The sequence below is a fragment of the Scophthalmus maximus genome, chromosome 2, assembly GCF_022379125.1.
Source record: "Scophthalmus maximus strain ysfricsl-2021 chromosome 2, ASM2237912v1, whole genome shotgun sequence".
NCBI classification, from domain to species: domain Eukaryota; kingdom Metazoa; phylum Chordata; class Actinopteri; order Pleuronectiformes; family Scophthalmidae; genus Scophthalmus; species Scophthalmus maximus.
Window position 1 is genome coordinate 1,226,571 of NC_061516.1, and position 14,011 is coordinate 1,240,581.

At 41.3% G+C, this 14,011-nt stretch overlaps 1 protein-coding gene across 2 annotated transcripts; it reads right to left on the reverse strand.

Annotated features, from left to right (window-relative positions):
• Positions 1 to 2: 2 nt before the first annotated feature.
• Positions 3 to 13,184, reverse strand: rela (v-rel avian reticuloendotheliosis viral oncogene homolog A). Of its 2 annotated transcripts, none has more exons than XM_035627239.2 (11): positions 13,000 to 13,184; positions 11,237 to 11,272; positions 10,830 to 10,975; positions 8,762 to 8,907; positions 7,425 to 7,516; positions 6,221 to 6,355; positions 5,265 to 5,369; positions 2,501 to 2,716; positions 2,319 to 2,399; positions 2,147 to 2,227; positions 3 to 1,888 (listed from the first exon to the last, which is right to left on the reverse strand). In XM_035627239.2, the coding sequence occupies exons 1-11, from the start codon at positions 13,004 to 13,006 to the stop codon at positions 1,044 to 1,046; spliced, it is 1,890 nt and encodes a 629-aa protein (XP_035483132.1). In that variant the 5' UTR covers positions 13,007 to 13,184; the 3' UTR covers positions 3 to 1,043. The 2 variants fall into 2 exon arrangements, with proteins under 2 accessions (XP_035483132.1, XP_035483131.1); XM_035627238.2 differs by having other exon boundaries at positions 3 to 1,891; positions 13,000 to 13,182.
• Between the last annotated feature and the right edge of the window lie 827 nt (positions 13,185 to 14,011).

Sequence of the window (14,011 nt, forward strand, 5' to 3'; positions counted from 1 at the left end):
TATTTATATGCTGTTTTTTATTGTCAAGTAAATTGTTTTTGGATTGGATATAATAATAATGAAAGCAAAAAAACAAAAACAATCTGCTTACATTATACAAGTATAAATCTGCCTAATGCCAGCTCAGTGAAGCAAATTTAACTGCAGAATAAAAGCAAGTTGACCTACAGGTCTGGACTGCATCCATATTTATAAAATAACAAGAAAAACTGATTAGAAATCAGAGGTTAACTCAAGAGAAAAACCCAAGCTCTGGATTAGCTCTGAGAGTGATGCATTAGCCTCTTGTATACTTTTCTGCTATAAGCATGTACTTTGTTTTTGATAATTATTTACATAAACCTTCATTTGGCTCTAAAAACAACCAGATTTTGATGAGCAAGACCTCAACAAAGGCATCTGTAAAGAGAGTGGTGTTACAGTTGCTGCTGACCTTCAGAAAATAATTGAAAACATTCTATTCAGTTAAAAAACAGTACTATGCAGGGATATTTAGTTAGAAGACAAGAGGCATAATTTGCATAGACTTGCTTTCCCCATTGGATTTTAAGTCTTAATCAGACAAACCGGCTGCTGCGTTTACAAAAAAGACAGTGATAAACACATTAACACTGACCAGAGCTACTGGTATCATTACAAGGACAGTCAAATAAAATAAAACATGCTTGACATGTTCCACAGAAAGATCTGATTGTCTTTTTAAAAACCCAACATTTGTTGCTGGATAAATCTTCCACCATCATGTGGCAGAAACAGTTAATGATTGATGTTAAACATGGGCTGTGATACTCTGTCCTGTATCTTTATATGTCATCATATAAAGCCTGGCTAAACATACAAATAGAATACCATAAATAGTCTTTACTGGTATTTCAATAAGCATATCCACAGTGAGCAGTTTTGCTACATTCGGTCTGCTCCAGCCCTTCATATCCACCACCTTATTTTGTCTTTAGTAACAGCAAAGGACATAGTTCTGAAGGCAGGACACTTGATCTACGTGAATGTGTCCATTACAAATAATAAAATCACATGGACAAACTTTAACTGGGGTGTCCTGACACAAACCCAGCTTGGCTTTCGCTGTTGAAAATGGAAATAAGACGATCCTCGTCGGCAGACATTAACTCGTCAAACTCATCCAGCACGGCGGACTGGTGGTGGTGGTTGTTGGACGCAATGTCAATCATGCCCTCATTCTGGAGCAAGGTGACGATGCTGTTGGGGTAACTCATCCAGGTGCTTCCTGGGTTGCCAGTGGGGTCAGACGTGTTCTGGGATGCTGTGTTGTTCTGGGAAACGGTGGCAGCGCTGGGAGCAGCAGCGTGGGCCAACATCGAGGCACCATTTCCACCCTCGCTCATGAGGCAGGGGTTTAAAAGGTCCTCAAAGGCATCCATGTTTAGGCTGTCCAGGGTGCCTGGGGCCTGGGCTTCAGGAAAGCTAGGGAACTCTGGGATATCATCGTCCACAAGTGGTGCGTCCACCCGGAACTGAGAGCCCTGGAGGGTGAAGGAGCTGCTGGCTTGGGAGGCAGCCGCGCTTCCCTGAGAAGCTGAGGGCCCTTGGGCCATGGCCGAGGAAATGTTTGGGAAGAATTCATGAAGGTCGGACAGGTCGACAGTTGAGTAGTCCTGGTTGGCAGTGGAGGTGGTGGTAGAGGTGGAGGACAACGGTGTCTGGCTCATTGTGAAGTTGGGCAGTGGGGTGGCTTTGGGCTGGGGGCCCAGGCTCAAATTCTCCATTATTTTCCATGTTTGGTTTGTAGTCACAGCTGAGATGGAGGTGGAGGCTTCTACCTTGGGCTGGACTAAGAAGAGCTGGCCAGGCTGACTGTATGAGTAGGAGGGCTGAGATTTCACTGCATTGGCACCAGGGGGCACTACAGCTGCTAAATACACACATCAAGCAATTTGAGTTCCAACACTCAAAATCTCAATAGTAAAACACAATCTTTATTTACTAAGTAACCGACAAATCATCAGTTTAAGGTAGCTTGTAACTGCTGCCTGACAGGAAAAAGAGAAGGCTAAGAAATAAATACAGGTTTACTTGATAAGAGACTTAGCATTATTAAAATCAGAGCTGATCCCTTCAGGTGTTGAAGTATCACCATATGTGATATGAACAAATGAAAAAGACTCACCAGCTTGTGGGTTTGGTGGAAGCTTCACTGTGACTGTTCTCCTCGCTGTGCTTATATGCCGTCTTTCTTGTGGAATGGACACTGAAATTTTAACAGACACAATTATATTACACTTCGCACAAACACAAAATTATTATTACAGAGTGACAGAAAAAAAATCTTATCAGAGTACCACTTGACAGCATGGGGCCCAGCTTCAGGCTCTGGAACATGTCTCCTGTGCGCTTCCTCTTCTCACTCAGTCTGTATTCATCTTCATTTTTAGAAAGCAGTTGTAAGACACAGTTATGAGAGTTTAGTCAACAAGGTTCTCCCTCAGGTTTCACACAGAAGCACAAGGACACTGCCTCCTACCTGGGTCAGCAGGAAGGTACTGGAAGTCCATTGGCTCGCTGACCTCGCGATCAGACGGCCGGCGGAGCTGCATCTTGACCCTGATGGGCTCAGAGAGATTAACGTCGCGGTAGGGCGGTGTGCGGAACACTATGGCCACCTGCCTGTGGACGTCAGCCTGGGAGAAAGTGCCCTTTCCCTCCCAGGAGTCCTGAAAGAAACGCACCTCAATGTCCTCTGTGGGGGGAACAGAAATTTGTAACTAATCACACAGAGGTGTTCGAGCTTTGAGGTTTACAAAGAATGAAGCATCACAAGCCTTATAATTAGGTGTCAAACCTCGAATAAAAAACATTGTTTTAAGTACACTGTAGAGGCTCTGCTTGTCGTGAAAATAGCTACATGACATTCTCCTGGAGAGATCAGGACAGAGAGTTTCTGATCTAGTTCAATATTCAGGGTTTACAGGTTGTGTTCACACTGAGTATCCAGCATGCCGTAGCTCCCACCTCCAAAATAGATCGAACATGGTTCACAGCATATGCGCCCCGCCGTGATCGAACTGCAGAAAACAACGTAGGGAAAAGACTGACAAGATCGCTTTGTTGATCTAAATGTGTTAATTATGAGGGGATAATGCAAATAAATGAAAAAACAGAGTTAAACTGTGTTCATATAGTGCAGGGAAGCTGAGAGTTCAAAGAGCTGGATCGTTCTAATGTGAACCTCATGATATACAGCATCGGCTCTTTCATTGAAAATGATAAAACTGTTTTCACGGAGACAGGGGTTTAGTGATTTATCAGTGAAGAGGAAAAATGAGAAGTGGATGTCCAACTACAGGAAGAAAGCTTTGGGTTTGTGGTAAACGTCCTTCATGGAGACAGCATGGCTGCTTTGCGTTGCATTACATATGACAGATACAGTGACAGGCAATGAAACCTCTCATGTGCTCCAGTGCTGCTGGCCAAAAATACTGCTTCACACTGGTTATATGCAAGAGAAGATGTTTTGGATTCTTATAGGCCTGGCATTAATTTAGAGTCATTTCATTATATAGCTATGCTTTAGCCTCTTCTAACTCCTGTCTGGCTCTATAGCTAACTACAGTGCATCCGGAAAGTATTCACAGCGCGTCACTTTTTCCACATTTAGTTATGTTACAGCCTTATTCCAAAATGGATTCAATAATTTTTCCCTCAAAATTCTACACACAATACCCCATAATGACAAAGTGAAAATGAAAAGGTTGAAATTTTTGCAAATTTATTCAAAATAAAGAACAAAAATATAACGTACAAGTATTCACAGCCTTTGCTCAATACTTTGTCGAAGCACCTTTGGCATCAATTACAGCCTAAAGTATGATGCTACAAGCGTGGCACACCTATTTTTGGGCAGTTTCTCCCAATGTTCTTTGCAGGACCTCAAGCGCCATCAGGTTGGATGGGGAGCGTTGTGCACAGCCATTTTCAGATCTCTCCAGAGATGTTCAATCGGGTTCAAGTCCGGGCTCTGGCTGGGCCACTCAAGGACATTCACAGAGATGTCACCACCATGCTTCACTGTAGGGATGGTATTGGCCAGGTGATAAGCAGTGCCTGGTTTCCTCCAGACATGACGCTTGGTATTCAGGCCAAAGACGTAAATCTTTGTTTCATCAGACCAGAGAATTTTGTTTCTCATGGTCTGAGAGTCCTTCAGGTGCCTTTTTGCAAACTCCAGCCAGGCTGTCATGTGCCTTTTACTGAGGAGTGGCTTCCGTCTGGCCACTCTACCATACAGGCCTAATTGGTGAATGCTGCCAAGATGGTTGTCCTTCTGGATGTTTCTCCTCTCTCCACAGAGAAAAGCTGGAGCTCTGTCAGAGTGACCATCCGGTTCTTGGTCACCTCCCTCACTAAGGCCCTTCTCCCCCGATCGCTCAGTTTGGCCGGGCGGCCAGCTCTAGGAAGAGCCCTGGTGCTCCAAACTTCTTCCATTTACAGATGATGGAGACCACTATGCTCATTGGGACCTTCACTGCTGCAGAAATGTTTCTGTACCCATCCCCAGATCTGTGCCTCGATACAATCCTGTCTCAGAGGTCTACAGACAATTCCTTGGACTTCATGGCTTGGTTTGTGCATTGACATGCACTGTCAACTGTGGGACCTTATATAGACAGGTGCCTTTCCAAATCATGTCCAATCAACTGAATTTGCCACAGGTGGACTCCAATCAAGTTGTAGAAACATCTCAATGATGATCAGTGAAAACAGGATGCACCTGGTCTCAATTTTGAGTGTCATGGCAAAGGCTGTGAATACTTTTGTACATGTTATATTTTAAGATATGCATTCAATCCTCAGCGTGTCTTGCTAACAGCATCTCTGTGCTGTATTGTTATATGAGATTTATTTTTCTGTGACACAAAGTGAAAGTAAGTAGACAGTCCCTCTGGTAAGTGGGTCTGGTCAGTTTTTATGTGAATTGGCATGTAACACTCCTTTTTTATTAAATCCGAGCCACGTTAGTCATCACCTGTGTTGCTCATGTTTACTTATATGCAAAGTTGTGAAGAAGGAAATTGGATTATCGTGTTGGTGTGAATAGTTTACGCCTTAAATGCTCCAGATAGAGCTACATCTGGTGTGTTCTGAGTTCTATTTATGGATTGTTAAATATCAGAGTAAAGGTTCAGAGTTGTGCATAAACAGACAATGCCGCATGGGACCCCTGCCGACACAGGGACAGAGGGGCAGAGTGAAATGTGAGACTATTGTACAGCACAGACATAATGTACCTTTTTGCACTTTGTCACACAGCAGGAAGATTTCGTCCCCTCCCTTGCAGCTTCCAGAGTTGCGGTTGACTCTGCAGATCTTCAGCTCAGCAGTGTTTGGGGCCCCTGCAACACAGACAAGAAGCGTGAATAAATAAATCCAACACCAGAGTTACAGATTAATTCTAGACAGCTGCTAGATGCAGAGGGAAGAGTCAATGCTACAAGTCTAAAGTAGCCAAAGAATTCAGTTCTTTTTTCTATAAAACTGTTATTACAGCCTGGCTATCAATCAAACGCCTGAGACTTTTCTGATCTTTTTTTTTCTTTTCTAATTTTTTTGACTGTTTTATTCAAAGGTCCAAACATTTTATTTGTATTGACTATTACTCATCAACCAGTATATATCACATTTTGAAAGTGAAACCAAACACATATGGTAGGCTTCATTCACAAAGACAATTGTTTGAAACTGTAAATACTAAATCCTAAAGAACTGTGGAGACTCCTGACTTTTGGTATAACAACTACAAAAAGAATCTACAATGAGCAACAATACATATATTATTCTAGAAAAATACTGCTGATACATAAACACAAGAACATACAGAATTTGAAAATATCTTGGTGACCATGTTATTCCCTATACTGCATGTGTGTGGCTACATGAAGCTTACATGGTACATTGGTATTCTGTTGAATTACAATAAGATTCATCATTTTCCCCTGATCCTCTAATTTAATTAAATTTTTATATTTATTTCAGACAGATCCAAATCAACAATCTAACAATCCTCAAGGGGGAAAAAACAGTGTACTTGGGATATTTTGTGAATACATGCATTTAAAATGGTCAAAAGACATTGAAAATACTTACATCTGTATACCTAACTAATCAGCAGCCTTTCCCCAAACTTAAATATACAATATATGTAGATATGTGTGTTCAGTAGGTATAAGATTTGTTGTCCACTCACTGTTGTCGAAAATGGGCTGTGATACCATGGGCTCCAGAGGAAACAGCTCCCCTGTAGGCAGAGTGATGGAGGCCTGGAAGCAAAGCCGAACTGAATTCAGGTCAAACTCCTCCTCCCACACCTTCGCGTCGGGAACTGCAGCCAAGAGATAGCAGGGAAAGGGAAGTAGGGGGGTGCACAATCAGGTGATTCAGTGGTCTGGCAGCGCACTGCTTCCTGTCACATGCAGGTTGTCTGTATTTAGGTATCAGTGGAGGGTGACAGCAACAAACTGAACTTCCTGTTGTTGATGTTGTTGTAACTGTCTATTATACACTTAAGGGATTTTTTTTTTGCTTTAAATAAAATAGTTTATTTGTCACTTAAGTATTATCAATACTTTATCTCTGTATAGACTGTATATAAAAATGGAAAGTGACGCCAATGTCTAAAACCTGTATTTTCTCGAATCACCAGCAGATGGTGACTCCACTGGTTGTTTCTGTGGAAGTCTATGGGAATATGACTATATCACTTGATTTATTACGTCAGTAAAAACAATTCTCAGGAGTTTATGGTTCAATCTCTAGTTTCAAGTCTTCTTCGTACAGCATGATGTCCATTTAGTAAATTATGCAAATTATAACCCTAACCCTCATTTAGAGTCAAATACACAATAAAGAATGGTATGCATTGGGGCATGGATGGGGATGCGATTGACAGCGAGTACCGTCCAATAGGTGCAGGCCACAGGGGTAGGTGGGTGTGCAGTGTTCAGCCCCCCCCCCACTCCAACAAATATGGTTACATCTGGTTTCCAAATACCAAAATGGCGCTGGCCAAAATGCCAAACTCAAGGCTTCAAAGCAATTCACAAACCAATTGGTAACATCAACGTGGGTTGACACTTGGTTCAGACTTTTAAAGTCTCTCCAAGTAACTTTTGGTTTTAACATTTCTAATGAGATGCTTTTTACATGTTTGTCATAAATATAAGTTCTACAAAAGAAAAGTCTTTACATTGTAAAGAGTGGGACATTTAGAGACTCTCCACACAGCACACACAATGTTTTACACTGAGACAGATTTTTTTTTTACAGAGAATAATAATAACAATAATACATTTTATTTATAGAGCACTTTTCATTGCTAAAAGCAAGAGAAAAGGGCAAAAGCACAGAAAGCGCTTTGTGTCGTACACTCATCTGTAACCACGACTACTCACTGTTGAATGGGTTATTATTGGTCTGCAGCCTGCAAGTAATGGCCTCATTCACATCCTTCTTCTTCACACACTGTATGCCCAGGTTCTGAAAACTGAAAGAAAAGAAAAAGTCTACCAAAGTGTACACTTTCCCTCTAATTCACAACAGTTGTAGTACAAGATGTTATGGCTTCTTTTAAATTCCTGATTCCTTTTATGGGAAATAACACAGTATGGGACCCACATATAACTGCTGCGACACATTCAATTTACAGTTTTACACACGGTGTGGTCCATTGACCCCAATTTGAATCTTCTTTGCACCTCTGCTTTGGACTTTTCTGCTCCCATAAAAGCCACATTTAAAAAATAATGACGCATCATCACTACGGATCAATAACCACATCCCAGGATACCCTGTCTGGTAATAATAGTGAGTGAACCTCCTTTCCAATTCAAAACTGTCTGTCCACATAAAAACAAAACAAAATAACAGTCTCATTTATTTTGATATAAATGAGACTGCAAAATATTACAATGCTGTAAATAGTAAAGTAGGTGTTGTGAATATTGCACCAATATTCTATTTAGTTGTTTTTTATCACTTTATACAACTAACGTAAAAACATTAGAATTATCAGTTATATTTTGAAAAAAATCTAATCATTTATCTTGCTTAAAATGCATTATCCTTACATTGCATATTATTTAACTGTATTTACTATGATGTCTCCTGGAAATATTTCTCATTCAGACTCCTGTCAGACTCCAACCAGAGATAAACTGTTCTGCAGGGTCCAGGAGCCTTTAACATTAAGAGCTTTTATCTAAATATCATTATTTGACTAAACTTTGCACTTACTCACTCTGAGTCACAATACTTGCAGTGGAATGCAGCACATGCTGTTCGTCTGAAATTCATCACACTTGGGATGAAAACGAATGGAAAAAATAAAACTCCCTCCTGCCAGACAGACTGGTGCAGTTATTTAAATATAATGTAATTAAAGGGATCTTGTTTTGTTTTTCTTTTGGCACTTCTGACAATATCTTTTTTTTATTTTTCTAAAGCTTTGGCATCTGTTGACTGTAGTACACAGCAGAGTCTGCAGAAGCGAACCTCAGCTTGTCATCAATTAGTTTATGCTGTTAATGTTTAACTCGGCTCTTAACTCCAGATGAAGCAACAGTAAACACGTCATGACTCACAAATGATGAAGGCTTTTTCTTCGCCAACCTCCAACAAATGCTATCGTGTTCTGTTTTGAAACTGCAACGATATGCAGAATTTTCTTGCGTTTGTCTGGAGTGTGTAAAATGCAGTGTCACTTTCAGGCAGCCATGCAGACCATGCTTACCTGTGTATTCGTCTCTCTTGCAGGTCAGCCTCATAGTAGCCATGTTTGCAGTCCTTCCCAACCAGTTCGTGAGGGTGGGGCTTGTGCGGTGCGTTCTTCGTCACCAGAGAGATGCGAACACGCAAGGGGCCGCTGTAGTTGTGCACCTGTCGGACGAATGTCTCGAGCGTTGATGATTCCAAAAGGATATTTTTAGCGGTCACTTAAGAAGGGTGGATGTTTGCTCCTAGTCAACTAGTGAAAAGGTTTGATCTCACTGCTTAAACAACTTGTAATAAGCAACATGTTTGACTATGGTCTAATACCAAGAAGCAACAATACTTTTATGCATATTCCCAAATGTCCACAAGAATAAAATCTAGCAGCACCTTAAAACTCACTGAATTACATGTTTTTCATTTGTTTGACTCCTACAAAATCTGAAGTGTAAAAGCAACTGTAAGTCCTATTGTGGAGGGTGGGGTGGGGGGTATATTGTCAGTGTGCTTTTCTAATGTATAATACTGCCTCTAGGAAGGTAGTCTGTGCATCTCCTTGACCCCAAACCGTGGCTCGGTTTACCTTTCATTATCACAGTATTCAATTCAATTTACCTCGTTGATGTTTAAAATCAAAAGTTTATACTTTACCTTGGAAATAGTAATTTGACATAATAATCCTTACTACTCAAATTATTCCATTCTTAGGTTACATAATGACAACTGATCAAACTCTGCAAAAAAAACAACTAAGTGCTGCATGAGCAAAGATAATTTCATTGAAATTATTTGAATAAACTTATTTAATTGAACAATTGTCATGTCAATTGTCAGACAATTATCATGTCTGTAACATGTTGATCCTTTTTGTCGGTAAAATGTGAAAAAAGCCACATTAAAATATACAAAAGCTCAACGTCTTCAAACTGTTTTGATTTATTTTTAACAGGAAGCACATACTTTCATCCGCTTTGGTAAATGTATCTAAAGAATGCACATTGATGATTTTTGTATTATTTCACAACCATCCTATTAGCACTAGTTATTTCTGTCCCCACCTTTTCTTTTGTTGGTTTGTTCCTCGCGCGACTAATGATGTCACCCACAGACTCTCTGTTGCTCTTGCTCCCAAAGTGTTGCTGTGTTTATTCGTGCCATGCAAACTCTGAACTCTTAACCTCTGAACAAAAAATGCTGATATTGCAGCTAGGGCTGAACAATTTGGGGAAAATATAGAGTCGCGATTTTTTTAACAGATATTGCGATAGCGATTTGATTTGCGATTATAATTAGCGCGCGCACACACACACACACACACTGACAGAGAGCGAGATGTGTTGAAGAGGAGAAGGGGAGAGAGCTCTCTCTGTTAGCAGTCTGTCTCTTTAACGAGGGAATAGTCGTGGTGTTCGTCACCTCATGGTGCCACGTAAGACATTTTCATACGGAGTAACAGTCTCAAACAACTCTTGTGTGGTTCTGTGTTCATCACTACTGTCACTGACTTGTTGGCCTTACACTCGTCATGTAGCCGCTGTGCCAAGCGCTGATACAGGTTGGTGGTGTTGCCCGGTGAAGTAGCAACGGTAGCACGACATGTTCTGCACAACACCTGACGCTGCGCAGCATCGTCCTTTTTAAAACCGACGTGCTGTTCCTCCTCAAGACTAAAGTCACCGCTGTATCAGTTTCCGACTGTTCTGTCGAGCTTGAGGCTATTGCGCAGCAGGTTAGTGCAGCGTGGCTGATGCTTGTTCTTGGAACCGAGTGCTCCACTCGCTCGCGTATCACGTGACCCGTGTAATCGCGTCCCTTGCGCTTGGAAAAACGCGTTTTATCATATCGCGATACTATCGCAAATGCAATTAATCGTTCAGCCCTAATTGCAGCCAGAGATGACTCAGCTCTGAGCTGCCCCCGAGTGCCTCCAGGTCCAAACCAATGCAGGCAAGTCAACAGTAAGTAGGGTAGAGTAGTATGGTAGTATAGTAGCAACATGATAAAAAAAGCTAACACAATTTGGCAACAAAGTTCAATATACACCTTTTATGTTTTCGAAGCTCTGTAAAAAAAAGTTTAGTCTGACTAACCTTGATGGCTGGGTGAGTCTTAGTGGTGTCGTTGCTCTTCTCACCGGGAATGCTGCCGGCTGAACGTCCTTCACACTTATACCTAAACCTCATCCCCCTCTGTTTTGGCTGCTCAATGATCTCTATGAAGGGATTCCCTGTTTGGACTGAAGCATGGAAGGAAGGAAGGAGGGAAGGAAGAGAAAAGTCTGACTTGATTAAAATGCAGTGTTGCTTTTTGGGAAAACACAAAAGCACAGTGTTCAGATATTGGAACGGCCCGTCTACGTGGCTTCATCTCTATCAGTGTGTCAACACGGATATAGCTCTGTCACTGGTCGTCCGGTCCCGGAGTGTTGAAATGTTTAATCGTGGAATAGTCGTCCGTCGATATCAGCACTGATTCACATTTGCGGAGAGCTTCTTACCTGGGTTGAGTGGGGCCAAACCCCATCCATACACACCTGTGATGGGCAGAAAAAAAAAAAACATCTGTCAGTTAAAGTCTCACCACACACCACTTAGAGTAAGAGTCAGCATAGATGATAAAAAATAAAATGCGGTCTCAGTGCATATTCGTGATTTTGATATTTGTGTTGTGGTCTGGGTTGAAATCTTTGAGAAAGTGTGGCATCCAAAGAGGTCAAAGGACAGCGAGTTGCTTCCCCTGGCTGAATTTAATAAATCATCATAAAGGGCCTGCCATAGCTCGTGAAGAAGATGATGGGCAGACTGAAGCAAACAAAGATGGACAGGGTGTAATATCAGTGTCCAATTACCCGTCTCATTGAGAATGGACTATGTGAGATCAGGTGGTCAGAGCTCCGCCCATTGAAGCCAGTGGGACTTGTTAAATATGAAAGCATGAGTGGGATGCTTTCCAAGTTGAAACAAGCCTGCTACCCAGCCTCAGAAAAGAAAATGTGTGGGTGTGTGTGTGGGGGGGGGACCTTATTTTGCCGCTTAGCTTTTGTCCAAACAGAGACCAATGTAGAAAGCCACAAATAAAAGTTATTTTTATCGATGATTAAAGCGATTTATGGTGGATTTGGGGATTAGACAAAGCAAAAGTACAAGTAAAAATTGTGACGTTTATTTGTTCTTGCCTATTTGTTGATGCTGTGAAAGAGTTACGACTCCCACACAAAGCTCCGACATCACCACAAACTTGTTGCTCAAAAAACTAAAACAAACACTGAACGTAATTATATCAAAACCCAGCTGACGCATCAGAGATACTGGTGGGAATCACTTTCATTTTAAGTGCTTCGGCTTTGCCGCTTCAGAAAAAGACTGTTGTGTGTTTGTCTCGTGCACTGTTGACTTTTAGTGCTATGTGGTTTCATCATCATAAATCACAAACTCCAACCACTATTGGCGCGGGTGAACCGTTTACCGTTTATAAATCAGGTTTATCGACAAAGTCAATCTCTGCTGGGAGGTCGCTGATGCAGAGAAACGTGCATGCATAAAAAAGGATAGGGATGTGAATGTGACTAAACCACATGGTCGGTTTTCAATCGTCCCAACACAAGCTCGTCTTTAAATCGGCGTACATGTGTCCCAAAACCACAGCCTGCATCTCCCCAGTTCGTGCAAAGATGTGGTGCGTAACTTCCATCCACCAATATTGAGGCGCGAGAGGCGTTGGTCGATTATAATACGAGAGGGTTTTAATTGAAACGAGTGCAAGTTGGTGGTAAACATTCTCAGCCGAATTGAAGAGAAGTTGTTCACGATGAGCGACACGTTTTTGTCATGTAAATTACAGCTTGTAGATTTTACCAAATAACAGATAACCGTTAATTTGACAAATCTTACACACGGGATTTGGTATTTGTAGTCGCTTTATAAGGGAAATCCATGAGGTGGGACTAATTTAACCCAGCTGGGCCTCTTGGCAGATTGGCACGCTTCGGTTCACCCGTGCCAGGTGCGCTAAGTCACAGCAGGAATAAGGGGATGAAACATGATTGACATCAGATTTTCAACCAAGATATGATAAGTAGAAAAAGTGCCACTTTTGAGTCGAACCTCCCCTGTGTACTGTACGTTAGCTTACTGTCCTCCTGTTAGCTAACCACTGGCTGCGGGGCTTTCCCCCGAGCGCACAGCAACTCCCTGTACAGTTTTACCTCCACTGCCTGCGCCGAGTAAACACTCCAGACAAATACAAAGCCGCTCCACTCACCGTCCATGGCCGTGTCCGCGTCACACCCGCGCTTCTTCCCCTCGACCGCCCCGTATATCTTGAACTTTGTGTTTTATTTCCAGCTGAAAAACGCGGCGGCGGACAAGACAGATGAGACTGAAAACTTCTTGACAGGGCTGTTTCTGTCGCCTCCCTCGGTCCGCCCACATCTGTGTAGGACAGTGTGCAGACAGTCAAGCTGCACACGGGCTCAACACACGCTTTCCGGTACACGAACGCAACGTCTATTTGACGAAAGTCATGCTGCGACTTTTTGTTTGTTTTGTTTGTTTGCGCCGCTTTGACGTCAATCTAAAGTAGATGACAACGCAATTATCCCAACCACAGGAATATATTAATGATCCTCTATTTTTGTCTCCATTATTATATAATGTACTCCTTTATTTGAACCAGTAAACAGGGCAGCTTTTGATATAATTTTATTTTCCAAGAGTTTTTCCTGTGCTGTCAGTTTTTTAAAAGATCTATAATAATCTAAATAAAGCCCCTGTACTAGTTTTAATTACTTTCTGCTACAATTGAATATATTTCTATGTTGTAGTTACATATGTAATTTAATTATTACATACAAGTATGACAGTTTTGAGGAAATGGCAAACATTATTTCATTATAACAAAAAAAAATTAATACTAATTAAAAAAACGTACCTTAAGTAAAAAGTATAAAAACAGCACACGAAATAATATATTATTCAAGAGCAATCCGAATTTCTACGTGAACACTTGTAACAGGGAAAGACTTGATGACCTTGGTTTTTGTTGTTGTTATTGTTGTTACAACTTTAAGAGGCTTTCCTATCTTTTTTCTTTTGTGACGTTTGCTTTGATTCTTTTTTTGCAAGAAATATTTAGTGAGTCTATTTGGCAATGTTAAAACATATTATCAATTAACACCGGTATATAATCTAGGATATTCTCACAAGAAAATAATAAATGCTAATTTGCAACACACTGGGAATAAGGTAATTCATTTTTTGCCTATGCTATTATT

Excerpts from the sequence above, each read along its gene's own strand:
- rela (XM_035627238.2), bottom strand. Across the intron at positions 2,717-5,264 it reads GTGTGACAAAGTGCAAAAAG|AGGACATTGAGGTGCGTTTC; the intron begins GTACATTATGTC and ends TTCCCCCCACAG. Across the intron at positions 2,228-2,318 it reads GGGCCCCATGCTGTCAAGTG|TGTCCATTCCACAAGAAAGA; the intron begins GTACTCTGATAA and ends TTAAAATTTCAG.